This window comes from Delphinus delphis, chromosome 8, assembly GCF_949987515.2.
Source record: "Delphinus delphis chromosome 8, mDelDel1.2, whole genome shotgun sequence".
Classification (NCBI taxonomy): domain Eukaryota; kingdom Metazoa; phylum Chordata; class Mammalia; order Artiodactyla; family Delphinidae; genus Delphinus; species Delphinus delphis.
The window spans coordinates 56,162,686-56,189,749 of record NC_082690.1 but is presented as its reverse complement, the minus strand read 5'-3'; the positions used below and the strand labels follow the sequence as shown (position 1 = coordinate 56,189,749).

The following is a 27,064-nucleotide window of genomic DNA, read 5'->3' as shown; positions in this document are numbered from 1 at the left end:
TGTGTTTTTTCTAACAAATGATTTATAGTTGTATATTTTTCTAAACTCTTTTACCTTATTAGAATAAAACTGTTTATCTTATTATAGAATAAAATCTTAGGAAGGGAACTAACATTTATTGCATACCTACTCAGTTTCCTTTTGCAGTATTTTATCATCATAGCGATAGGTATTGAACCTAATCTACATATGAGAAGATTAAGCCTTAAGGTGGTTAAATAAACTGAATAAACATTTCATAAAATATACTATTAATAAAAAGAAAAATGAATAAACATAAAAGTAATTCAGGGGCTTCCCTGGTGGCGCAGTGGTTAAGAGTCCGCCTGCCGATGCAGGGGACACGGGTTCGTGCCCTGGTGTGGGAAGATCCCACATGCCGCAGAGCGGCTGGGCCCCTGAGCCATGGCCACTGAGCCTGCGCATCCAGAGCCTGTGCTCTGAAACGGGAGAGGCCACAACTGTGGGAGGCCCGCGTACCACACACACCAAAAAAAAAGCAATTCAGTAACCCAAAGAAATATAATGCTACATAATTTTTCACCTCTTAAATAAGACATTATATTATTCAATTTTAGGGTTATACTGTGAGCCACTCAGCCTTACACACTGCTAATAGAACGCTTGTTCCAACCATTCTGGAAAGCAGTTTGGTTGTGTTGTGTAATGTACCCACAAGTAAAATGATTAATAAAGTGATTATCATATGTTGGAACATTATACTGCCATCCAAATTATTATTTTCAAGATTATTAAGTTACATGGATGAATACTCACGTGATAATGTTAAGTACGAAAATTGGCATTCAGTACTATTGAAGTTATAGTATGATTCTAAATTATTGTACAATTGTAAATTTATTTTAATTAGGTGGAAATACATAAAAATATTAACAGTATGGTGGAAAGCTTATGCATGATTTTGATTTTATATTTCTGTGTTTTCCAGGTTTTTTTCCAATGGACATATAGTGCCATTATATTCATAAAAACTATTTTTAGAGCTGTAAAGTTCTTTATAGTTTTTTTTTTTGCGGTACGCGGGCCTCTCACTGCTGTGGCCTCTCCCGCTGCGGAGCACAGGCTCTGGACACACAGGCTCAGCGGCCATGGCTCACGGGCCCAGCCGCTCCGCGGCATGTGGGATCCTCCCGGCCCGGGGCACAAACCCGTGTCCCCTGCATCGGCAGGCAGACTCTCAACCACTGCGCCACCAGGGAAGCCCAGTTCTTTATAGTTTTTAAGGTTACTCTCTACAGTGTCTGCTACTGTATGGTGTGTCATGTCTGCTACTCTCTGCCCATCTGCCCTTTTCCTCAGAACAACGTTCTCTGCTTCATTATACACTTTGCCTAAATATGGATGTTTTGACTTTAGCTTTATGCTACCTTTCAGTACAAGTATCCAAAAGAGTGTTGCTTTTATTTGAGTCCTAATTTTAATTTTTCAGTCAAAAAGTCTGGAATTTGTGTGAGATTTGTCTGGGGGGATGAGGGAATGGGGAAGATCTTGTAACCTCCCATTATCTACTCCAGAAGGGGCTAGGGAGCCAACACTAAAAGGAAGCTGGACACTTTCTCCAAGAGAAGATTCTACTCCTAGAAATTCATCCTGTGAACTTAATAAAATGAATAAACAATTATGTTCAAGGTTGTAGTGGCTTGAAAGGTATCTCCCCGATGTTTATGTCTACCCGGAGCCTTGGAATGTGACCTTATTTGGAAATAGGGTCCTTGTAGATATAATTACTTAAAGATCCTGAGATGAAGTCATACTGGATTTAGAGTGGGGTCTAAGTCCAGTGACTGATAGTTTTATAAGAAGAAAACACACAGAGACAGAGAGAGAAGAAAGCTGTGAAGATGAGGGTGAGATTGGAGTGATGTGTCTACAAGCCAGGTAACGCCAAGATTTGCCAGCAGCAGCCGCAAGCTAAGAGAAAAGTATGGGACAGATTTTCGCTCAGAGCCTTCAGAAGGAACCAGTCCTACTGACACCTTGATTTCTGACTTCTGGCCTCCCGAAGAATAAATTTTTGTTGTTTTAAGTCACCCAGTTTGTGGTAATTTGTTATGGTAGCCCTAGAAAACTAATACAGATGTTTACAGCATTTTTGTTCCGAAGTAAAAACCTGGAAATAACATAACTGTCCACCAATAAGGGATTGATTATATAAATTATAATATATCCATAAAATGTAATACTATGTGATCATTTGTTAAAATGATAGGTCTCTATTTATAGATTAAAAATTGTTCATGTAATCTTTTTTCTTTATTTTTATCTTCCAGTTTTATTAAGATATAATTGACATACAACTCTGTATAAGTTTAAGGTATACAGCATAATGATTTGACTTCCATACCTCTGAAATGATTACCACAATAAGTTTAGTGAATATCCATCATCACATAGAGATACAGAATTAAAGAAATAGAAAAATTTTTTTCCTTGTGATGAGAACTCTTAGAATTTATTCTCTTAACAACTTTCATATGTAATATACAGCAGTGCTAATTATATTTATCATGTTGTATGTTACATTGCTAGTACTATTATAGTACAGTTATTGTATAACTGGAAGTTTGTGCCATTTTACTACCTTCATCCAATTCTGCCTCCCCCTACCCCCCACCTGTGGGTAACCAAAATCTGATCTCTTCTTCTATGAATTTGTTTTTGAAGTATAATTGACCTACAGCACTATGTTAGTTCCTGGTACATAACATAATGATTTGATTATTTCTAGACATTTCAGAATGATCACAATAAGTCTAGTTACCATCTGTCACCATACAAAGGTATTACATAATTATTAGCTGTATTCACTACACTGTACATTTCATACCTGTGACTCATTTATTTTGTAACTGGAAATTTGTACCTCTTGATCTCCCTCAGCAGTCCCTCTCCCCTCTGGCAACCACCTTTTTGTTCTCTTATCTATGAGTCTGTTTCTGTTTAGTTATGTTTGTTCATTTGTTTTGTTTTTTAGATTCCACATATAAGTGAAATCGTACAGTATTTGTCTTTCTCTGACTTATTTCACTTAGCATAATACGCTCCAAGTCCGTCCATTTTGCTGCAAATGTCAAAATTTCATTCTTTTTTTATGGCTGAGTAGTATTTTAGTGTGTGTGTGTGTGTGTGTGTGTGTGTGTGTGTGTGTGTGTGTGCGTGTGCACGTGCACGTATCTCACATCTTATTTATTTGGGCTGAGCTGCTCAGCTTGTGGGATCTCAGTTCCTCGACACAGGAATTGAACCCAGGCCACAGAAGTGAAAGCCTGGAATCCTAACCACTAGCCACCAGGGAACTCCCACATCTTCTTTGTCTATTCATTTGTTGATAGACACTTAGGTTGCTTCCATATCTTTGCAGTTGTAAATAATGCTGCCATGAACATTGGGGTGTGTGTATCTTTTCAAATTAATGCTTTCCTTTTTTTCAGATACATACCCAGGAGTGGAATTGCTGGGTCATATGGTGGTTCTATTTTTAGTTTTTTTGAGGAACCACTATACTGTTTACCACAGTGGCTGCACCAATTTACATTTCCACCAACAACGTATGGGGGTTCCCTTTTCTCCACATCCTCACCAACATTTGTTATTTGTGGGGTTTTTTTAAAAATAAATTTATTTACTTATTTATTTTTGGCTGTGTTGAGTCTTCATTGTTGCACATGGGCTTTCTCTAGTTGCAGTGAGCAGGGGCTACTCATTGCAGTGCTTCTCTTATTGCAAAGCATGGGCTCTAGGCACACGGGCTTCAGTAGTTGTGACGTGCGGGCTCAGTAGTTGTGGCTCATGGGCTCTAGAGCGCAGGCTCAGTAGTCGTGGCACACGGGCTTAGTTGCTTGGCGGCATGTGGGAATCTTCCCAGACTGGGGATCGAACCTGTGTCCCCTGCGTTGGTAGGCGGATTCTCAGCCACTGTGCCACCAGAGAAACCTTTTTTTTTTTTTTTGATGATAGCCATTCTGACAGGTGTGTTGGGTGATATCTTACTGAGGGTTTTTTTTTTTTAAATAAATTTATTTATTTATTTATTTATTTTTGGCTGCATTGGGTGTTCGTTGCTGCGTGTGGGCTTTCTCTAGTTGTAGCAAGCAGGGGCTATTTTTCGTTGCAGTGTGCAGGCTTCTCATTGTGCTGGCTTCTCTTTGTTGCGGAGCATGGGCTCTAGGTGTGTGGGCTTCACTAGTTGTGGCACACAGGTGCAGTAGTTGTGGTGCATGGGCTTAGTTGCTCTGCAGCATGTGGGATCTTCCCAGACCAGGACTCGAACCTGTGTCCCCTGCATTGGCAAGCAGATTCTTAACCACTACGCCACCAGGGAAGTACCTCACTCTGGTTTTAACTTGCACTTCTCTGATGATTAATGATGTTAAGCATCTTTTTATGTGCCTCTTGACATCTGTATGTCTTCTTTGGAAAAATGTCTATTCAGGTCTTCTGCCCATTTAAAAAAATTTTTTTTCTTTTAATGTTGAGTTGTATGAGCTGTTTATATATTTTGGATATTAACCCCTTGTAAGTCATATCACGTGTAAGTATCTTCTCCCCTTTGGTAGGTGGCCTTTTCTTTTCGTTGATGGTTTCCTTCACTGTGCAAAAGCTTTTTAGTTGATGTAGTCCCATTTGTTTATTTTTGCTTTTGTTTCCCTTGCCTGGGGAGACATATCCAAAAAATATTGCTAAGACTGATGTCAAAGGGCATACTGCCTATCTTTTCTTCTAGAAGTTTTATGGTTTCAGGTCTTACATTTAAGTCTTTAATCCATTTTGATTTTATTTTTTTATATGGTATGAAAAAGCAATCCAGTTTGATTATTTTGCATGTAGCTGTCTGATTTTCCCAGCACCATTTATTGAAGAGGCTATCTTTTCCCCATTGTATATTCTTGCCTCCTTGGTCATAGATTAATTGCCCATATATGTGTGGGTTCATTTCTGGGCTCTCTGTTCTGTTCCATTGAGCTATGTGTGTGTTTTTGTGCCAGTACCATGCTGTTTTGATTACTGTAGCTTTGTAATATAGTTTGAAATCAGGGCGCATGATAGCTCCAGCTTTATTCTTCTTTCTCAAGATTGTTTTGGCTATTCAGGGTCTTTTGTGTTTTCATACAAATTTTAGAATTATGTGTTCTAGCTTTGTGACACATGCCATTGGTATTTTGATAGGGATTGCATTGAATTTGTAGATTGCCTTGAACAGAATGGTCATTTTAACAATATTAGTTCTTCCAATCCATGAGCACAGTATATCTTTCCATCTGTGTTGTCTTTAATTTCTTTCATCAGTGTTTTATGGTTTTCCAAGTACAGGTCTTTTCTTCCTTAGTTAGATTTATTCGCAGGTATTTTATTCTTTTTGATGTGATTGTAAATGAGATTGTTTTCTTAATATCTCTTTCTGATAGTTCATTGTTAATGTATAGAAATGCAACAAATTTCTATATATTAGTTTTGTGTGTTACAGCTTTACCAAATTCATTGATGAGTTCTAGCAGTTTTTTTGGTGGTGTCTTTAGGATTTTATGTATAGTATTGATATTATGTCAGTTGCAAACAGTAACAGTTTTACTTCTTCCTTTCCAACTTTGATTCCTTTTATTTTTCTTGTCTTGATTGCTGTGGTTAGGACTTTCAATACTATGTTGAATAAAAGTGGCAAGAGTGGGAACTCGGGATCTGACAAGATGGCCGGGCTGCCCCGCAGGATTATCAAGGAAACCCAGCGTTTGCTGGCAGAGCCAGTTCCCGGCATTAAAGCAGAACCAGATGAGAGCAACGCCCGTTATTTTCATGTGGTCATTGCTGGCCCTCAGGATTCCCCCTTTGAGGGAGGGACTTTTAAACTTGAACTATTCCTTCCAGAAGAATACCCAATGGCAGCCCCTAAAGTACGTTTCATGACCAAAATTTATCATCCTAATGTAGACAAGTTGGGAAGAATATGTTTAGATATTTTGAAAGATAAGTGGTCCCCAGCACTGCAGATCCGCACAGTTCTGCTATCGATCCAGGCTTTGTTAAGTGCTCCCAATCCAGATGATCCATTAGCAAATGATGTAGCGGAGCAGTGGAAGAGCAACGAAGCCCAAGCCATAGAAACAGCTAGAGCATGGACTAGGCTATATGCCATGAATAATATTTAAATCGATCCGATCATCAAGTGTGCATCACTTCTCTTGTTCTGCCAAGACTTCTTCCTTTTTTGTTTGCATTTAATGGACACAGTCTTAGAAACATTACAGAATAAAAGCCCCAGACATCTTCAGTCCTTTGGTGATTAAATGCACATTAGCAAATCTATGTCTTGTCCTGATTCACTGTTGTAAAGCATGAGCAGAGGCTAGAAGTGTCATCTGGATTGTTGCGAAACGTTTAAAAGCAGTGGCCCTTCTCTGCTTTTATTCATTTCCCCATCATGGTTTGAGTATAAAGCACTGTGAATGAAGGTAGTTGTCAGGGTTAGCTGCAGGGGTGTGGGTGTTTTCTTTATTATTATTATTTTTTTGGTGGTGGGGGGAAGGTAGTTTTATTTTAATTTTATGGGCTCCTTTCCCCCTTTTTATGGTGATCTGATTGCATTGGTTAAAAGCAGCTAACCAGTTCTTTAGAATATGCTCTCTAGCCAAGTCTAACTTTATTTAGACACTGTAGATGGACAAGCTTGATTGTTTGAACCAAAATGGGAACATTAAACAAACATCACAGCCCTCACTAATAACATTGTGACTTTGCTGTCAAGTGTAGAATCCTCCCTTCAAGAAAAAGCTTGTGACCATTTTGTATGGCTTGTCTGGAAACTTCTGTAAATCTTATGTTTTAGTAAAATATTTTTTGTTATTCTAAAAAAAAAAAAAAAAAAAGTGGCAAGAGTGGTTATCCTTGTCTTTTTCCTGATTTTAGAGGAAATGCTTTCAGACTTTCACCCTTGAGTAAGATGTTAGCTGTGGGCTTATCATATATGGCCTTTATCACGTTGAGGTATGTTCCCTCAGGGCAATGATACACTGTTAAAGAAAAAGGTTATAGCACCCTGATCACTCTTTGGGGGAGGGATACCTGAATCTTGATCAGAGTAACTTGGAGGTAGTGTAACAGTCCAATTTTTTCCCCCTTGTGCCTAATATATATGAAAATGAACTATTTTAAACCATTTTTTGCATGTTTTAAGGCAGTTTGGGAATTTTTTTATGCCACTGGAGAAAAACTTAATGAAAATAAATCATAAAAATGTGGACAGTGTCTTTGGTGAGATTTTAATAGTAATAAATAGCTTGCATTTTTATTAAAGTTAATTTAGTCTAAAATTTTAAATGTACTTTACAGGACTTGTACATTCATGATGTTTAAGTGATGTATTTCAACTCTAAGTAAATGAAGGGTGAATGAAAAATTATAGTGAAATTAGTTTGGAGTGAAGGATGAATCTGTTAAATCAAATTAATTTGAGAGTAAAGAATGACTCCAGGGCTTCCCTGGTGGCACAGTGGTTGAGAGTCTGCCTGCCGATGCAGGGGACACGGGTTCGTGCCCCGGTCCGGGAAGATCCCACATGCCGCGGAGCGGCTGGGCCCGTGAGCCATGGCCGCTGAGCCTGCGCGTCCGGAGCCTGTGCTCCGCAATGGGAGAGGCCACAACAGTGAGAGGCCCGCGTACTGCAAAAAAAAAAAAAAAAAAGAATGATTCCATTATATCATAATTGAACTGCATCTAAAATAAAGTCACTTAGGTTTTAAATATCTTTACTGTTTTGTAAATTTGATACTAGTTTAATTTGCATGAGGGCAGAGTCTTCTGTTTTCCTTTGTATTCCCTTACATACAATGCTTTTCAGAGTAGATGCTCAGTATTTGCTACTGAATGACTGGATGAATGTAAGGCAACTGCTCTTAAGTTTAACTTAAAGAGATAAGACATAAATATCTATATTCTGATTTAGTGAAAAGAGAGCTATCTGTGGAAGGCAATCTGTGCTAAGTGCCAGATGAGAGGTTAGAATAAGTGCTGTAAAAAGAGAGTGATCATTTTCAGTAGGGTGATTAGGCAAAACTAACTTTATTTAGTTGGGCCCTGAAAAGAACATTTTAATAAAAATGGAGAGAAAGTAGAAATTATAAAAAATCTTGATTTCATCAAGTATTTCTCCGGAGAGTTTAAGACTGTCTTATTTCCCTTTTTCTGACTCTTTTCTTCACCATGTTTATCTGTTAACTGTTTATTCTCACTGTTCAGCTCTCATCTTTGAACTTTTTTCAAAGTAGTATTATATACAGGTAATGCTCTTTTTGCTATGAGTCTTTCCTCTCCTCTATAACCTCCGTCTGGTTAGGCTAGAGTTTACCTGAGCCATAATTGATATGGAGCTCCCAGGTTCTTCTCTTATCTCTTTACTGCTATGTATTTGACCTTTTTTCCCAAATCTAAAATGTACTTCCTCTTGAATGTAATATGATCATTTCCATTTTTACAATATGTGGTCTTAAAATATTTTTGTTATAACTTACATGCAGTGTAAGTGCAAGTACATGCAAGTGAAAGTGTAACTTAGATGTTTTTTAAAAATAATGTGAAAAACCAGTTTTCATAAATTAAATAATGTTTTGAAGCTACTTTCTGTGCTGCAGAGGAAGTAGGGTGCTTCTTGTATTGATAGTGATAAAGACTTCTTATCTTTCCCTCTTTCAAGGCATAGCTCAAGTGCCACCTGCTTAATGAAGCCTTTCTTGGGTTCCCTTCTTCCATATGCTGTTTGTGCTCTTTGGTCCTGCTTTTCTCCCTTACTTGTTGTTTACCTGTCTGTCTTTTCTACTACATTGTATATATACTTTCTCAGGACAGCAACTACAGTTGCTAGCCTTTCTTCCTATCTCCTGATTCAGTGCCTTGCCCACAGAAAATTCTTAATGAATGTTTGTCAAATTGAATTGAATTTGTGTTTATCGCTTTTTAAAGTAAGACATACCTATAATAGTTTCCTGTTTTTATTCTGATATCTATCTTAATTAAAAGCTGCTAAGGAGCTCCTAGTACTATAACATGCATGTATATAATTTTGTTTTTTAAACTTAGTGAATAAGAGTACTCAACTTTTCTTGTTATTGGTCTGGATTGGAAGACAAACTTTCTCCCTTGTGACAGCTGTTGAGCTGATCCAAGTACCAAGGCAATTCCCAGGCAGCACTTAATTCTTAACATAGCAAGATTGTGGAAGTTCCTATATAATGTTCAGTGGATCTTTCTCATATCAGAAATAATCTTTACATGTGTTATTTGGTCATATTTTCATCATTTTAATTATTTTAAAAGTATCTTCCCCCTTTTTATAGGTCAGGAAACTAAGGCTTAAGCATAAATAAGTTGCCCTCTTCACACAGCTAAAAAGTGGTAGTAGGTATGAACACAGTGTTGCCTTCTATAATTGAGGAGATTAAATTAGATGATCTCCCTGTCTTTTTCTAGCTCCAAAGACTCTGAAGTTCTGGGAATCTTTAACATTATTTGAGCACTTGCATAAACAGTAAAATATTTGACAAAATGAACTTGCTTTGGGGAAAGTACTTGGTTGCTTTCAGGCTCAAATCAGTTAGTTGCTGCTTTCATCTAGCTCATTTGCTGACTGTGCAGGAGGGATCCCTCACAGTGGCAGTGAAGCAGTATAGATCACTTTTTCAGCTTCACCAGGTTTTAATGCTACTATTTTTTGGGGTGGTGGTTACACAATTGTAAATACAACTGAGCTCTAAATTGTCTACCTGGTTGCCCCAGGGCTCTGTATTTTGCCAAACTTGGGAGCACTTTTAAGACTGCTGAGCACACTAGCTCCACCTACTGTCAGGCTGAGGTAAACATCTTCCTACTGTATCTTCATTCAGAGTTGTTTCAAACTTACTCTCTTGCACATTACCTTTTTCCCCTGACCTTCTTTCTTATACTTGTGATATTTGAGTTTTCTTTTCACGTGCTAAAAGATGGCTTTACCTGTTAAGAAGTCTTGAAATTATTGAAATGTCATCAGCTTTGTCCATAATTTGTACTGAGGGGAGAATTCAGAGATATTGTGTTTGGGAGTATAAAAATATGGTTTTCAGATTTTTAAAAAAATCCCATAAGTCCATATCAAAACAAGATTCCCTGTAGAAAAAATAGATTTTTCTTACTTTAAAGTTTTAGTACACTACTGTGTGGTATATGAATGAATCTCTAGTTTTCATTTCTGGAAAAAAACCTGTTTTTTTTTTTTTTTTTTTTTTTTGCGATACGCAGGCCTCTCACTGTTGTGGCCTCTCCCGTTGCGGAGCACAGGCTCCGGACGCGCAGGCTCAGCGGCCATGGCTCACGGGCCCAGCCGCTCCGCGGCACGCGGGATCCTCCCGGACCGGGGCACAAACCGGTGTCCCCTGCATAGGCAGGCGGACTCTCAACCACTGCGCCACCAGGGAAGCCCACAAAATACCCTGTTTTAATTGAATCTTCTAGAAGCACCCCAAACTCAATTTAACTCTTATAGAAGAAATTTAGCCTTTATTTTCTATCATTCCCTTATATTATTAATATTTTAGTTTTAAATTACAAGAACAATATAATCACATTGTAGAAAATATGAAAAAAAGAAGAGAAAAAGCCATCACTTTACCATCTTAAGACTCTCTTATTTTGGTGCTTGGGGAACCCTCATCAGGCATAGTTTGGCCCAGCAATGATAAACATATATGTTTTGGTAAAAACAAGTTTTATAGTTGTTATCAGTAATAGTTATCAGTTTATTCCCTCTCTGCCCCAAATTCGTCATTTATCTCATGCTCTGTGAAAATGGACCTGGGCCCTTTAAATTTGCTTCCTTTGCCAGCTAGCCGGATGTTAAGCTTTGTCAGTAGAGGGCGCTGGAGAGACGTTGCAAGAGGAAGAGTTTTCCTTCGTGGTTGTAGTGTGCTGGCTTGGTGGCTTCTTAAGTGCCTGGCTCTTGCAGTGCCAGTGGTTCATTCAGCCTCTGTCTCATACAATGCCCAGATCCTGAAGTTTGCTCAGCTTCTCCAGTGCCAGCTCATGCATTACTGCAGTCAGCAGCACCCAGTGGCCAGTAGCTCCCCACTCCAGGTGATCAGCTTTCCCCAACATCCCAGAGGGCAGATTAAAGACAAGTTCCTAAGGGTGGATTTTCACTGAGGTCAGCAGGGGTGTCATCACAGCAACTTCTCTGCTGTTTGTTGAGATGTGGTCATGCCCTCTCCCACAGGGTCTGCATCTCAGCCCTGGCTGAGACCTCTTCTTTTAGTGTTCTGTCTCCATCTTAGGAGAAGTGGCTATTCCTTACATCTGCTCTTCCTATATTCTGTAGAGTTCTCTTTACTTACTACTAGCCAATCTCTCATTACTCCAGTTCCCTCTTATAGTTAATGATTCCTTATAGTAAACTTTTCCTGTTCAAATTACTCTGTGGCTTATCGCTCCTGATTGGACCCAGGCTGATAGCATATTTTAACCAAAAATTTTCAGTCCATGATAATTTTTTGTGCATTCTTTTTGTTCAGTAAAGTTAAATTAGCTAGTATGCATATATCTCCTTATTTACAAAGCAATTTTGCATCTATTTATCTTTAAATCCGCTTTTTAAAAAACAACCTTTTGGGCTTCACTGGTGGCGTAGTGATTAAGAATCCGCCTGCCAATGCAGGGGACACGGGTTCAAGCCCTGGTCCGGGAAGATCCCATATGCCGTGGAGCAACTAAGCCCGTGCGCCACAATTACTGAGCCTGCACTCTAGAGCCCCCAGGCTACAACTACTGAGCCCACATGCCACAACTACTGAAGCCTGCGTGCCTACAGCCTGTGCTCCGCAACAAGAGAAGCCACCACAGTGAGAAGCCTGTGCACCGCAATGAAGAGTAGCCCCCGCTCACCGCTACTAGAGAAAGCCCACGCGCAGCAACGAAGACCCAAAGCAGCCAATAAATAAATAAAAACAACCTTTTATTCTTCTTGATTTTATTGTCTTAGCTTCTTGACAGTTTTAGTCTTTTTGCTTTTGTGGTTCATCCTTTTTGTGTCCTATTGAAAAATTCTTTGCCACTCCAAGGTTGTGAAGATGTTCTCCCACGTTTTCTTCTAAAGATTATACTGTTTTACCTTTCACATTTAGATCTGCAGTACATCTGGAATTTATTTTTGTATAAGAAGTGTGAGGTTGGGGTCCAGATTCCTTTTTTTCCCCGTGTAAATATCCAGTTGATCCAGTGCCCTTTATTGAAAAGACTGTCCTTTTCATACTGCACTGCAGGGTCATGTTTGTCATAAATCAGGTGACTGTAAATGTTAGTTTGTTCTTGGAATCTTATCTGTTCTACTGTTTTGTTTATCTGTCCTTCCTAATAGGTCTTGATATCTAGTAGTATAAATATTCTAGTTTTGTTGCTCAAGATTGTCTTGGCTCTTCTTGGCCTTTTAAATTTTCATATAAAGTTTAGAGTCAGTTTATCAATTTTTGCCCAAAAAACCTGTTGGGAGTTTTATTGATATTATGTCTTGCACATCTTTTATTAGATGTGTATCTAGGTATGTGACATGTGTTGAGGTTATTGTAAATTATATGTGTAGCATCACAGTGGCAGTTACAGGTTCAAGTTGTTGGTCTGACTTGAGTAAAAAATGTATTTAATACTATATTTACTTAGCTTTATATAGAGATAGAGTGGGTATAGCATCTCTATCTTATCTGGATGCCCATGGCTACTCAAATACACAGATTCAAGTATAAAGAAAGAATTCATTGGGAGTGCAGGCAAAAAAGCAAGTCAACTACAAGGGAAAAGTTCAGACTAGCTTCTAACTTCTTCATAGTAATAGTCAATCTGGAAGACAACAGCACAGTACTTACAAACTTTTGAAAGAAAGAGACCCCAAAATTTTATAGCTGAGTTATCTTTTGAGTATAAAGGTAAAAGACAATATTCTCATGCACTCAAGAAGTCAGGGAATACAGCATGTATAAATCCTTGAAAAAACTATATGAAGATGAATGATGAAATCTAAACAGGTAAAACTTGGTTTAAAACAAAAAAAGCAAAATGGAAAGAAGAGCCATGGGGAAGAAGACTGGAGTTTGGCACTATATCCATTTAAATAGATACCTGAGACTAAAAACAAAGATGAACATAGAATCATGATATGACCCAGGAATTCCACTCCTACGTATATACTAAAGAGAATTGAAAACATGACCACACAAAAACTTGTATACGAATGTTCATAGCAGCATTATTTACAATAGTCACAGAGTTGGAAACAACCCAAATGTCCAACTGATGAATGTATAAACAAAATGTGGTATATCCATACAATGAACTCTTTGTCAATAAAAAAGAATGAAGTTCTGGACACATGCATGCTACAACATGGATGAACCTTGAAGATGTTATGCCAAGTGAGGAAAAACAAACACAGAAGCCTACATATTGTCTGATTTCATTTATATGAAGTGTCCAGGATAGCCAAATCCAGAGACAGAAATTAGATTAGTGATCACCAAGGACTTCGGGGAGAAGAGATGGGGGAGTGACTGCTAATGAGTCTGGGGTTTCATTTTGGGCTGATGAAAATGTTCGAAAATTAGATAGTGATCATGGTTGCACAAATCTGTGAGTACATTATAAACCACTGAATTGTACACATGAAAAGGGTTATTTTTACGATATGTGAATTATATCTTGATAAATCTGTTATTTTTAAAAAACAAGGATGAAAAATGTGGTTTGCAGAACTAAATGTAAATCCTTGACAATGTGAAATATATAGTCCTTGAAAATGTAGATATGACTAATAAAAATCAGTACATAGTGGAAGGGAGGTGGGAGGAAGTTTAGGAGTGTGAATTTCTTTGTTTCATGGCAAGGATGCATATGCTATAAAAATTAACCATGTAAAAATCAGGACTCTAATCTTTCAGTCGTTTCATACTCAGTTTTACTTTCTTTTGTTAAAACATTTTTATAAAAGAAGAGCATATCTAATAGCCTTGAAAACTTTGTCTTTTCTTTCTTAATTCCCATCCATTCATCTCTCTCTGTATGTGTAAAACTTAGCAATTCTTTTTTTTTTTGAGCTGCGTTGGGTCTTAGTTGCTGTGCACAGGCTTTCTCTAGTTGAGGCGAGCGGGGGCTACACTTTGTTGCAATGCACGGGCTTCTCATTGTGGTGGCTTCTCTTGTTGCGGAGCATGGGCTCTAGGCACACAGGCTTCAGTAGTTGCGGTGTGCAGGCTCAGCAGTCGTGGCACATGGGCTTAGTTGCTCCGCGGCATGTGGGCTCCTCCCGGACCAGGGATCGAACCCATGTCCCTTGCATTGGCAGGCGGATTTTTAACCACTGCGCCACCAGGGAAGTCCCTTAACAAATATTAATGATGATAATTACTGGGTGTTAGGATATTTGATGATTTAGTTTTTTTTACACTTTTATGAATTGTTTAAATTTTTTGCAATAAACGTTTGTCACTTTTTAAAAAAGAGTGAAGTTATGCTAAAATAAACAAGTTACCATCTACTATAACCATTGTTAAATCAAAAAAGTAAGAAACACATAATTTTGTGAATAATACCAGGGGATAAAAGGAGAAACTGCTATCCTCAGGTTTCAGTAAGCATGCATGTATGAATTTATTCATTCTACCAGACTTTCCTGAGTGCCTGCTCTGTCCTTGGTATTGTGCCAGTCAAAAGCATACAGATATGAGTAAGACATGGTTGGTCCCTGCCCCAAAAGTTCATAGTCTTGTTACTTTTTTTTTTTTTGGACAGCTCTAATTTTAGAATGTTTTGCCTTGTATTGAGCGGAAATATGCTTCTCTGTAACTTCATTGAATTTAATTTTGATGTTTTATAGCCATAGCAAGCCTCGTTCACCTTTAGTTTAACATTCCTTTAAACTTTGAAGTTGATATTTGAAGACAGCAGTCATGCCATTCCTCATATGACATGTTTTATTTATTAAGTAAACGATTTCTTTGTTTTAGTATCTCTCTCAGTACTTAGGATCTCTGTTTTGTTTAAAGTAGGGTTCCACAAATACGTAAGCATTCCAAAAAGAAGCTGAATTAAAGCAGAGAGAAGTAGGATGGTCACTATCCAGCTCTTTCCATTTTTACCTCTAAGTATTGCTTTGAGGTAGTATATTGAGATTTCCCCCCCAAGAATAGTGTACTGTCATCTTTCTGTCTTTGGATCTTTCTCCCAGAGTTGTCCTTATTCTGTCTGTCACAGTAGCCTGTATTTGTGGTCTGCAATTCCTCATTCTAATTTGTAAAACTTTGTGTTATCCTTAATTGAATTTAATGTAGTTTGTGGGACCGTCCCATATCCTCTACCTTTAGAAATGTATTTCTGACTTCCAGAGTATTGACATCTCAGCTAAATTTAATATTATCTGGACCTTTGGTCATGTTTCATTTCCTTTATCTCAGTCATCAATAAAGATTTTCATTAGTTTGAATCCTAGGGCTCTCCTAAATGGCATAATATTCAACATCTTCCACAGGTTTACTTAAAGTTATTGATAACTGCTGTTTGTATATATATCTTTCAGTCTGCCTGGCTCCCCACCTTATATTTTCACACTTCACCTAGGCAAATTACTTTGTTATTTGTATAATCTGGAATTTACTTAAAACATTTTTAATAGAATACTCTTTGATATAATTTTTTAAATGTTAATAAGGGTCTTCTTTGTGCAAACACTGTGCTAGTGCATTTAAGGAGAGGAACATTGGCTGTAAGGACAGATAGACCTGGAATAAAATCTTGGCTCCACCATTTGCTTATTGTGAGAATTTGGGTAAATTATATAATCCCGTAGCTTGACTTTGTTTGTTTAATTGGGCGATAATATTTCACAATATTGTTATGAAAAGCAAATGTTAGCATGTGTAAAATGTGAATTCCAGTACCTGGTCCTTAATAATAGGCTCAGTAGATTTTATTGTTCCTTTCTCTCCTTTCAGGGTCTAACTCAGATCTTATCACATCTGTGAAATTATCCCCAACTATTTTATTCCCTTTCTAAAAGTTTCTTTAATTTTTATTTTATTAAAGTAATGCATTAAAAATAGATAAAAATCCAGCCTGTGCTAAAAGACTTGTAACAAAACCAGAAAGCAGTGCCCTTCCCTAACTCTTTCCTCTCTACCCTCCAATTCTAATCCCCAGAGGCAAAACTTTTTTTTTTTAAAAACAGCTTTATTGAGGTATAGTTGACATGCAATAGAAAGTGCCTATTTAAAGTGTACAAATTAAGTTTTGTCATATGTATGCACATGTGAAACCATCACCACAATCAAGACAGTGAGCAGATCCATCACCTCCAAGTTTTCTCATGTCCCTTTGTAAGTCCTTCTCCATCCTGCTCTCTCTTCTACCCCAGCCCTACCCACAACCACTGGTCTGCTTTCTGACACTATAGTATAGGTTAGTTTGTATTTTCTAGACTTATATGAAGTGTTTTAATCTTTGTCTGCCAATTCTAACATTTGTATCAGTTCTGGGTTGGTTTCAATTGAGTATTTTTTTGGGTTGTTTTTCTTCCTTTTTGTATGCCTGGTAATCTTTTGTTCGGGGTGGGGGGGCTGTGCCATGTAGCTTGTGGGATCTTAGTTCCCTGACCAGGGATGGAACCCATGCCCCCCCGCACTGGAAGCACAGAGTCCTAACCACTGGACCACCAGGGAATTCCCTGCCTGCTAATCTTTTTTTTTTTTTTTTTTTTTGTGGTATGCGGGCCTCTCACTGTTGTGGCCTCTCCCATTGCGGAGCACGGGCTCCGGACATGCAGGCTCAGCGGCCATGGCTCGCGGGCCTAGCTGCTCTGCGGCATGTGGGATCTTCCCGGACCGGGGCATGAACCCGTGTCCCCTGCATCGGCGGACTCTCAACCACTGCGCCACCAGGGAAGCCCCCTGCCTGCTAATCTTTAATTGGATGTCAGATATTGTGCTTCTTACCTTGTTGCGTCCTGGATATTTTTTGTATTACCATAAATAGGCTTGAATTTTGTTCTAGGATTCAGTTAAGTTACTTGGAAATAGTTTGATCCTTTCGGATTTTGTTCTAGCTTTACTGAGGTATAATTGAAATATAACATTATATAAATTTAAGATGTACAAGCGGTTGATTTGATACACATATTCATAAAATGATTACTTCCATAGCATTAGCTAACACCTCCATCCCGTCACATAATTTCCATTTCTTTTCTGTGTTAAGAACATTTAAGATCTTCTCTCTCAGCAACTTTTAAGTATATAATACAGTATTATTAGCTGTAGTCACCATGCTATTCATTAGATCCGCAAACTTGTTAGTCATGTAACTGGAAGTTTGTATCCTTTGAAAACATCTCCCCCATTTCCCCCACCCTCAGCCCCTGGTAACTGCCACTCTATTCTCTGTTTCTCTGGGTGTGGCTTTTTTAGATTCCACATATATGTGATATCATATAGTATTTGTCTTTCTCTGGCATATTTCACTGAGCATAATTCCCTCAAGTTTCATCCAGGTCGTTGCAAACAGCAAGATTTACTTCTTTCTCATGGCTGAAATGATATTCTGTTGTATATATATACCACACCTTCTTTATCCATTCATCTGTTGATGGACACTTAGGTTGTTTCCATATCTTGGCCATTGTGAATAATGCTGCAATGAACGTGGGAGTGCAGGTGTCTCTTTGAGGTCCTGTTTCATTTACTTTGGATATATACCAAGAAGTGGGATTGCTGAATCATACGGTAGTTCTATTTTTAATTTTTTGAGGAACCTCCGTACTGTTTTACTTAGTGGCTATACTGTTTTACATCCCACCAACACACGTTTTACAACCCTTTTCTCCACATTCTTGCCAACACTTATCTTTTTTTAAAAAATTATTTTATTGAAGTATAGTTGATTTACAGTATTATGTTAATTTCTGCTTAAAGCAAAGTGACTCAGTTATGCATATATATATATATATATATATATATTCCTTTTCATGTTCTTTTCCATTATGGTTTATCACAGGATATTGAATACAGTTCCCTGTGCTATATAGGGGGACCATGTTGTTTATTCATTCTCTATATAATAATTTGCATCTGCTAATCCCAAACTCCCAATCCCTCCCTCCCCCACCACACCTACCCTTTGGCAACCACAAGTCTGTTTTCTGTGTCTGTGAATTTGTTTCTGTTTTGGTAGATAAGTTCATTTTTGTCATATTTTAGATTCCACATCTAAGTGATATCATATGGTATTTGTCATTCTCTTTCTGACTTCTCTTAGTATGGTAATCTCTAGGTCCATTCATTTTCCTGCAAATGGCATTATTTCATTCTTTTTTCTGGCTGAGTAGTATTCCATTGTGTATGTGTACCATATCTTCTTTATCCATTCATCTGTCAATGGACATTTAGGCTGTTTCCATGTCTTGGCTATTGTGAATAGTGCTGCTATGAATATAGGGGTGCATGTATCTTTTTGAATTATAGTTTTGTCCAGATATATGCCCAGCAGTAGGATTGCTGGATCATATGGCCACTCTATTTTTAGTTTTTTTTTATTTTTTAGAAGATGTTGGGGGTAGGAGTTTATTAATTAATTTATTTTTGGTGTGTTGGGTCTTCGTTTCTGTGCGAGGGCTTTCTCTAGTTGTGGCAAGTGGGGGCCACTCTCATCGCGGTGCACAGGTCTCTCACTATCATGGCCTCTCGTTGCGGAGCGCAGGCTCAGTAGTTGTGGCTCACGGGCCTAGTTGCTCCGCGGCATGTGGGATACTCGCAGACCAGGGCTTGAACCCGCATCCCCTGCATTGGCAGGTGGATTCTCAACCACTGCACCACCAGGGAATCCCTATTTTTAGTTTTTTGAGGTACCTCCATACTGTTTTCCATAGTGGCTGCACCAGTTTACATTCCCACCAACAGTGTAGGAGGGTTCCGTTTTCTCCACACCCTCTCCAGCATTTGTTATTTGTAGACTTTTCAATGATGGCCATTCTGAACAGTGTGAGATGGTACCTCACTGTAGTTTTGATTTGCATTTCTCTAATAATTAGTGATAAGGTGTGAGATGATATCTCACTGTGGTTTTGATTTGCAATTCCCTGGTGATTAGTGTTGTTGAGCATGTTTTTCATGTGTGCTTAAATCTTTAATCCAGTTTGAGTTCATTTTGTAAGATAGAGGTTCAGTTTCATTCTTCTGTGTGTGGTTATCTAGTTTTCCCAATACTATTTATTGAAGAGACTAACCTTTCCCCAGTGAGTGTTTCTGTGGTATTAGTTTTAATATCCTTTTTCTTTTCTCATTTTATTTATTTGAGTCCTCTTTTTTTGAGTTAGTCTAGCTAAAAGTTTGTCAATTTTATTTTTTCAAAAAATCAACTCTTAGTTTCGTTATTTCCACTCTGATCTTTATTTCTTTCCTTCTGAATTTGGGCTTAGTTTGTTCTTTTTCTGGCTCTTTGAGGTATTATGTCAGGTTGTTTATTTGCGAGCCTTTTTCTTAATATAGGCATTTATTACTATAAACTTTCCTCTTAGAACTACTTTAGCTGCATCCCATAAGTTTTGGTATGTTGTATTTCCATTTTCATTTGTTTCAAGATATTTTTTATTTACCTTTTGACTTCTTCTTTCCCGCATTTGTTGTTCAGGAGTGTGTTGTTTAACCTTGACATATTTGTGAATTTCTAGTTTTCCTCCTATTGTTGATTTTTAGTTTTATGCCATTGTAGTTGGAAAGATACTTCATATGATTTCAGTTTTCTTAAATTTTCTAACACTTGTTTTGTGACCTATTATATCATCTGTCCTGGAGAATGTTCTGTGTGTGCTTGAGGAAAATGTGTACTCTGCTGCCTCTTGGATGGAATGTTTTGTATATGTCTGTTAGGTCCATTTGGTTTTAAGTGTAGTTGAAATCCAACTTTTCTGTGTTGATTTTCTGTCTGGATGATCTATCCATTGTTGAAAGTGGGGTATTGAATCCCCTACTATTGTTGTATTGTGGTCTGTTTCTTCCTTCAGATCTGTTGATATTTGCTTAATATATTTAGGTGCTCTGATTTGGGTGCATATATATTTACAACTGATATATCCTTTTGATGAATTAACCCTTTATTATTACATAATGATCTTCTTTGTCTTGTTACAGTTTTTGGCTTAAAGTCTATTTTGTCTGATATAACTATAGCTACCTTTGCTCTCTTTTGGTTTTTACTTCCATAGAATATCTTTTTTAATCCATTCACTTTGAGCCCGTGTATGTCTTTAAAGCTGAAGTAAATCTCTTGTAGCCAGCATGTAGTTGGGTCTTGTTTTTTTATCCTTCCAGTCACTGTATGCCTTTTAATTGGAGAATTTAACCCGTTTACATTTAGAGCAATTACTGATAGATAAGGACTTACTAGTTTCATTTTATTAATTGTTTTCTGGCTGTTTTGTAGTTCCTGTATTCCTTTCTTGCTGTTTTCCTTTGTGAATTGATGATTTTCTGTAGTGGTATACTTCAATTCCCTCCTTTTTGATTCCCTCCAGCAACAGTCTTTTGTTGTGTCTAATGTAGGTTTTTGCTTTGTGATTACCATGAGGCTTACATAAAACAACTTATAGATATAACTTTTTTCCACACTGATAGCAACCTTGCATACTAAAACTCTACCCTTTTATTACACCCTTTTAGGATTTTGATATCACAATTTACCTGCTTTTTATTTTGTATTTATTAACAAATTATTGTAGCTGTAGTTATTTTTAATACTTTTGTCCTTACATCATTGTACTAGACTTAAGTGATTAATACACCATCATGTTACAGTATTACAGTATTCTGAATTTGATTATGCTTAGCTTTACCAGTGTGTTATACATTTTCATATATTTTCATGTTACTAAGTAACATTCTTTCATTTCAGCTGGAAGATCTTAAATATAAGCACTTATAGCTGTAAATTTCCCACTCAGCACTGCTTTTACTACATCCCATTAATTTTGGTATGTTGTGTATTAATTTTAATTCATCTCTTAAGTATTTTCTAATTTGGTTGGTGATTTATTCTTTGATACATTGATTGTTTAATAATATTTTGTTTAATTTCCACAGGTTTGTGAATTTTCCAGTTTTCCTTCTGTTATTTATTTCTAACGTCATTCTTTTGTGGTTGGAGGAGATATTTTGTATGATAGTTTATATCTGCCTTTTTAAGGCTATTGAGACTTAATTTATGGCCTAACATATGCTGAATGTTCATGTGCACTTGAGAAGAATGTATGTACTGTTGTTGTAGGGTAGAGTGCTTTGTATATGTCCATTAATTGATATTTGTCCTGATATCAGCTCCTATGTTGAAAATCACAAATTTGGAATTTTGAATGTTTTGTGCCACTATATTCCCAGAATAAGTGTATAAAATACTACCCAGAATCAATATACAAAATAGTTTAGCCATCTTTTTCCCCATTTTACTATTTATTTCTGCTATTACGGTTTCTATTGTTTCTTTGCTATTCATGTTTCAGCTTTGTTTATGTAAACAGAGGATCAAAAATCAGATCAAGATCCGTTGCCTTTTGTGTTTACTAGAAACAGAAACTAGGAACTAAAAACATTGCCACAAAAATTAAAGTTTAAGAAGAGATGAAAAATGCAAGCTTTGATTTGTTGTCATTCATTTCAAGAGACAAATTAACTCAGTTCTGTATTTTATCTTGTCATACTGTTATCCATGGACCACTCTTTCAGTAGCATTGGTGTCAGCTGCTTTTTCCAGCTCACTTTTTGCTTATCTTTGAGGTTCTTTCTGAAATACTTTTGCTCTTTACCTTGAGAATTTAGAAGTTCCTTTATTGGATGTTCTGGTTGAAAATTCTTAGTTTCATTTGTCTGAAGGTATCTGTATTTTACTTTGATTTTTGTAAGAAATTTTTGTTGAGTAGAGAACTATTTTCCTTTAGCACCTTGTAAATATCTTTTCCTCATCTTTCTAAGAAGACACCTACTTAATTTTTGCTAAGGGCTAACTGTGTATATCTTTATTTAAAGTAATATTGATTAATCTCATTATCTTCTTGTGTTTTTTTTTTTTTTTTCTATAGGGAATACAGTGAGTAACCTGATTATGATTATACCTCCAATTTTTGGTGCAATTCAGAGTGTTAGAGGTGGACTGGAAAAGCGGTACATTGCTTCCTATTTAGCACTCACAGGTATGTATAACACTTCATCTAAAAAATGATGTGAAAAATATGATGTACCATATTCAGACAGACTGTTTTTCTCATTCTTTCCTAAAATTGTTTCTCAGTTTTGTGTTGTTTATTATACAACTTGAGCACATTCTGAAACTTCTGAATTAAAACTCCACAAATCTTGCCAATATTTGAACTGTATTTTGAATAAATTAAAAAAAAAACAAGGTATTTCAAGCATCCAGAAAAGAACAGGGATAATATAACAAATATATCCATGTATCTCACCATCCTTCTTTGTCAGATCTTAACACTTTGCAATATTTGTCTCCGTTCTTACTTTTTCTTTTTTAAAGAAATAAACTGCTATAGATAAAGTTGAAACTCCCTTTCTACTCCTGCTTGATTTTATTCCCATCTTCCTCCCAGCTCACCCTGCTAGAGTTAACCTCTATACTGAATTTGATTATCATTTTCTCATGTTTTTGTGTTTATACTATATATGTATGTATCCTTAAAAATATGAAAAATATCATTCACATATTTTAAAACTTTGTGTAAAGGATATTCTACTATATCTGATCTTCTGCAACTTACTCCTTTTCCTCTACTTGTCTGTGAGACAGGGACTGCGTCTTAGTTATCTTTGTATCCCTATTGCCTGGCAAGTTAGTGGTCCTCAGTAAATGTTACATGGAGGGATGAGTGAACTTTACCAGAGCCTAAGATGGGAAAATCACTCTTTCATGTCCTTGCATTATCATCATAAAGACAAAAATAGCAAAGAAAGTAGATTCTAGTTTGCTTCTTTTATGTAACTTTCTAAATTAAACACAATTTCTTTTGTTTTAGTTCAAGGTAGATATTATTTACACATGGGCAGAAGGGACCTCTAATTACCACAAAACTGTAAGCTGTAGTATATCATATCAGATTTTATATAATTATATTAGTCATTGCATATGAGAGAGTTTAATTTCTGAATCTGTTTCTCATATGTGTGGTGTTGTGAGGAAGTTACTTCATTCATCTTCAAAAGGAATACTTGTCCACAAACTTAGCCCTTTGCTTTAATTCCTGGGATGTTTTAAGAATGTTTATAAAATACCAACAAATCACAATCAGTAATAACAATAAGAATAAAAAGATTTGAGGGACTTCCAAGTTGCCCTAGGATAATACTGACCTCCTGAGTTAGAATTTGTCCATTCGTCCTTCTAGAAAACCATACAGATTAAGAAGGAAAGTAAATAAAACCACACTTAGCCCACACTTTCAGCCTTACTAAGAGAAAAAGAATACCATGAACGTCAAATCATTTTTAAACAAGAAATAAACACCACATTCTAGCAGAACTGTCTTTAATATTTTAGACTTGGGGAGGTTTGAAAAACTATATGGAAAAGAGGAGAGAAGAGTTGAGGGCTTAATCTGACAAAACACCAATAGAAAGAGAAAGCTTCATGATAAATGCAAAATTTCTGAAAACGTTATGAGACCTGGTAAATCATAGTACTTGATAAAGTACACAGTACTTTAAAGTACATAGTAAAGGGCTTGAAAGTGTACAAGACCTAAAGTGGCAGTTTGGGAAAGGTATTACTTCTGGGAAAGAAATAACTAGAAAGAGGAAGATAGCCATTGGAAATGTGTAAGTGTAGGGAAAGAAGGAAGTTAGAGTGAGGAATTAATATCCTACTGAAACAACACAACTATAAAATACATTAGACCCTTCTCCCTGCACCCCGCCCTGCCACCAAAACAAATAAATGTATATGAAAAAGGACACTAACCTTTACTATTCAGAAGGGGGCAGGCTTGAACTTGAAATCTTTTAAGCCACCCCAAACCTTTACTCTTTCCACAAAGTGGAACCCCCGCAAAATCAGTCTACATCCATGCAAAGCTACTGTAATAAAAAAACAGAAAATGAGAATCAATACCTTTTGGCTCATGGATGTTCTTTCCCCACAACTAATTATAAAGCAGAAAGAAACTGCAGCACAGTACTCCTAACTGAATTAGCCTCAAACCAATAAATGAATAAAAATTTAAAAACTAATAACACCTATAAAAATTAATTAAAAAAATAAAAAGTAATAACAGAAATAGCTTCCTCACCCCCCAAAAGAAATCAAATTAGAATTGATTAAACTTAGGAAAGAAATTAAGCCTGAATTACAATGTGTTGAGTATTTAATAAGGGCTATTTAAGAAAGAGAAACAAGCAAGAGAATGAAAATGAGATAAAGAAATAAAAAGGGTCAGAGAGAAAGCGATTGAAATGGAAGACAAAGAAGATTCAATACAACTGTAATTGGAGTCCCTGAGGAAGGAAAATAAAACAATGAAACAGATCTTATATTTAAAATTGTAATTTTCAAATTAATTTGAAAGAAGACTTTTTGGAAATGGAAGAAGACCCATATCTAGATATTGAAAAGTCCATTTTTGTCTCATAAAACTGACTTGGAATGGTCAACTCTGAAAGAGATTAGTAAAATTACTGGATTTTAAAAGTGAAAAAAATCCTCACAGCTCCAGGGAAAAAGACCAGACTACTTATAAGGGCAAGAAAATTAGGCTGACACTAGACCTCATCAGCAACATAAAAAGAAAGGCATCAGTGGAACTGCATTTTTAGTGCAAACCAAAGATTTTATATTCCAACCAAATTGTTTTTCAGTTATCCAGGTTATAGAAAGATAGTGTTAAACATACAAGTACTCATTGAAAACTGTACACATGACTCCTTCCTGATGAATCCATGAGTACTGCTCTCTCTGATTTAGTACCTGCTAGCCAAATGTGGTAATTTAAATTTAAATAAATGAACATTAAAATGCAAATTTCAGTTCCTCTGTCACACTAGCCACGTTTCAAGTGCTCAGTACCCATATGTGGCTTATGGCTACTGTATTGGGCAGTGCAGATATAGAACATTGCCTTCATCACAGAAAGTTCTACTGACTGCATCGTACTAGAGAATGATGTTCATCCAACTAAGAGAAGACTGGGCAAACTTGGTCAAAAGGTCTGATGATGAGCATTTAACACATTTAACTATAGATCTAAGACTAAAACAGATGTAATAAGGACTGAAGAATAGTATATGGATATTATATGGTCTGGTAAAGTAGAGAGCATGCAGTTTTTTAAATGGGAGAAGGAAAGGACAAAGTAGAATAAGTTCATTGACTATTGCCTATGTAGTAAGTTGAGTATTGAAGAATATGATCTAAAAGTAACAAACTAGATAGTAAAAGGTTAAGGAAAAAACGGGGAGAACTCAGGGTTCTATAAAAGGCATAAGTACAAAAGTAACCCCTAGGCCAAAAAAGCCTCTTTTCTAAATACCAAAAGAATTAAGTACAAAAAAGACATTTCACTTAGAGAAATACATTAAATATAAAGTAATATATGTAACTATTTTAATAAAACAATATGACAGAGTTGAGATTAAACATCAGTCATATGAATCAAAATGAATCAGCTTAACTTAATATCAAAAGAAAAAGATTTTTGAATTTGATCAGCAATTCGGATTGAACTTTATGCTATATACAAAAGACACATCTAAAACTAAAGCAAAGTGATTCAGAAAAGTTAGAAACAAATAATAAGAAAGCAGGGGTAGTGATCCTGATATCATATAAAGTGGAATTCCCTTCAAAAAGCATTGTGTGACAAAGAAGGATGTTTTTAATGTTGAAGCCATGATTCAAAGTGAAAATACAAGTTTTTAATAACTCTGTACCAAATAATACAACCACCACTATTATATGGCAGAAACTACAAGAGCTACAAAGAGAAATAGGTAGAAACATACGAATAATAGAAGATTTTAATATGCCACACTCAGTACAGGACAGATGAAGTGAACAAAATATATCAGTAATATCTGGAAGACCTAAAGAGCATAACCAATAAAATAGATCTTATGGCTTTATGCTGAACTTTACACCCTTATAATAGAGAATATACCTCCTTTTGAAGTACACATAGAACATTGATAAAAAACAAAACAGTAAGTCCTATTAAGTAGAAATATTAAAACAACATCCTCTGGTCACAGTGCATCCATGCTAGAAATTAACAACAAATTCAAACCATAAAAAAGCTCTTCCTCTTTGAAATTTTAAATCTTCTGTTAACTCTTGGTTGAAAGGGAAAATAGAAATGGAAATTACAGGAGTCCTAAAATACAGTTGTAACAAAAAGTCTGCATATCAAAATCTATGGGGATTTGTATAAAGCAGCCATCAGAGCATAATACATAGGCTTAAACAATTAAATAATAATAAAAGATAAAAACTAAAGGTAAAAATTAATTAAAATCCCAACTCAAAAGGCAAGAAAAAGACTGCAGAATAAACCAAATGAAAGTTTAAGGGAGGAAATTATAAAGATAAAAGCAGAAAGTAACAAGATAGAGAACAGAAAAACGTTCTAATTAATGAATCAAAATCTATTTTTTTTAAGAAAAAGTAGACAACTAGCTAACTTTAGAAAAAAGGAAGCAAACATAAACATTAAAATAAGAAATGACAAAGAGGAAATATCCACTGAATCAAAGGAAAGAAAAATTTTAAACCTCTTTGTAAATAAATAAATTGGATAATTTCCTAGGAAAATACAATTTGTCAAAATTGACCCCAAAGGTAGAAAGCTTTAAACAGACCAATTTCTGTATAGGAAATAGAGTAACTTATTAAGGAATTCCTCCACAAAAGTACTGGGTCCAGATAGTTTCACAGAGAGTTCCAATCAACCTTCAAAGACCTGATAGTCCCAATGCTACATAAATTTTTTCAAGCATAGATAATGAAAGAAAACTTC

General features: G+C 36.3%; 2 protein-coding genes across 2 annotated transcripts in view; both read left to right on the top strand.

The window, feature by feature from the left end:
• ACER3 (alkaline ceramidase 3) overlaps positions 1 to 27,064 on the top strand; it is a 183,372-nt gene that overhangs the window by 51,226 nt on the left and 105,082 nt on the right. Inside the window, exon 2 of the mRNA XM_060018226.1 lies at positions 22,133 to 22,243. Coding sequence (XP_059874209.1) covers positions 22,133 to 22,243 — 111 coding nt within the window. The remainder of the gene's footprint in view (positions 1 to 22,132; positions 22,244 to 27,064) is intronic.
• LOC132429052 (ubiquitin-conjugating enzyme E2 N) lies at positions 5,671 to 6,863 on the top strand. Its single transcript, XM_060017252.1, has one exon. It carries the CDS (start codon positions 5,706 to 5,708, stop codon positions 6,162 to 6,164), a length of 459 nt encoding a protein of 152 aa, XP_059873235.1. The 5' UTR covers positions 5,671 to 5,705; the 3' UTR covers positions 6,165 to 6,863.

Excerpts from the sequence above, each read along its gene's own strand:
- LOC132429052 (XM_060017252.1), top strand. The coding sequence starts at position 5,706 with ATGGCCGGGCTGCCCCGCAGGATTATCAAGGAAACCCAGCGTTTGCTG.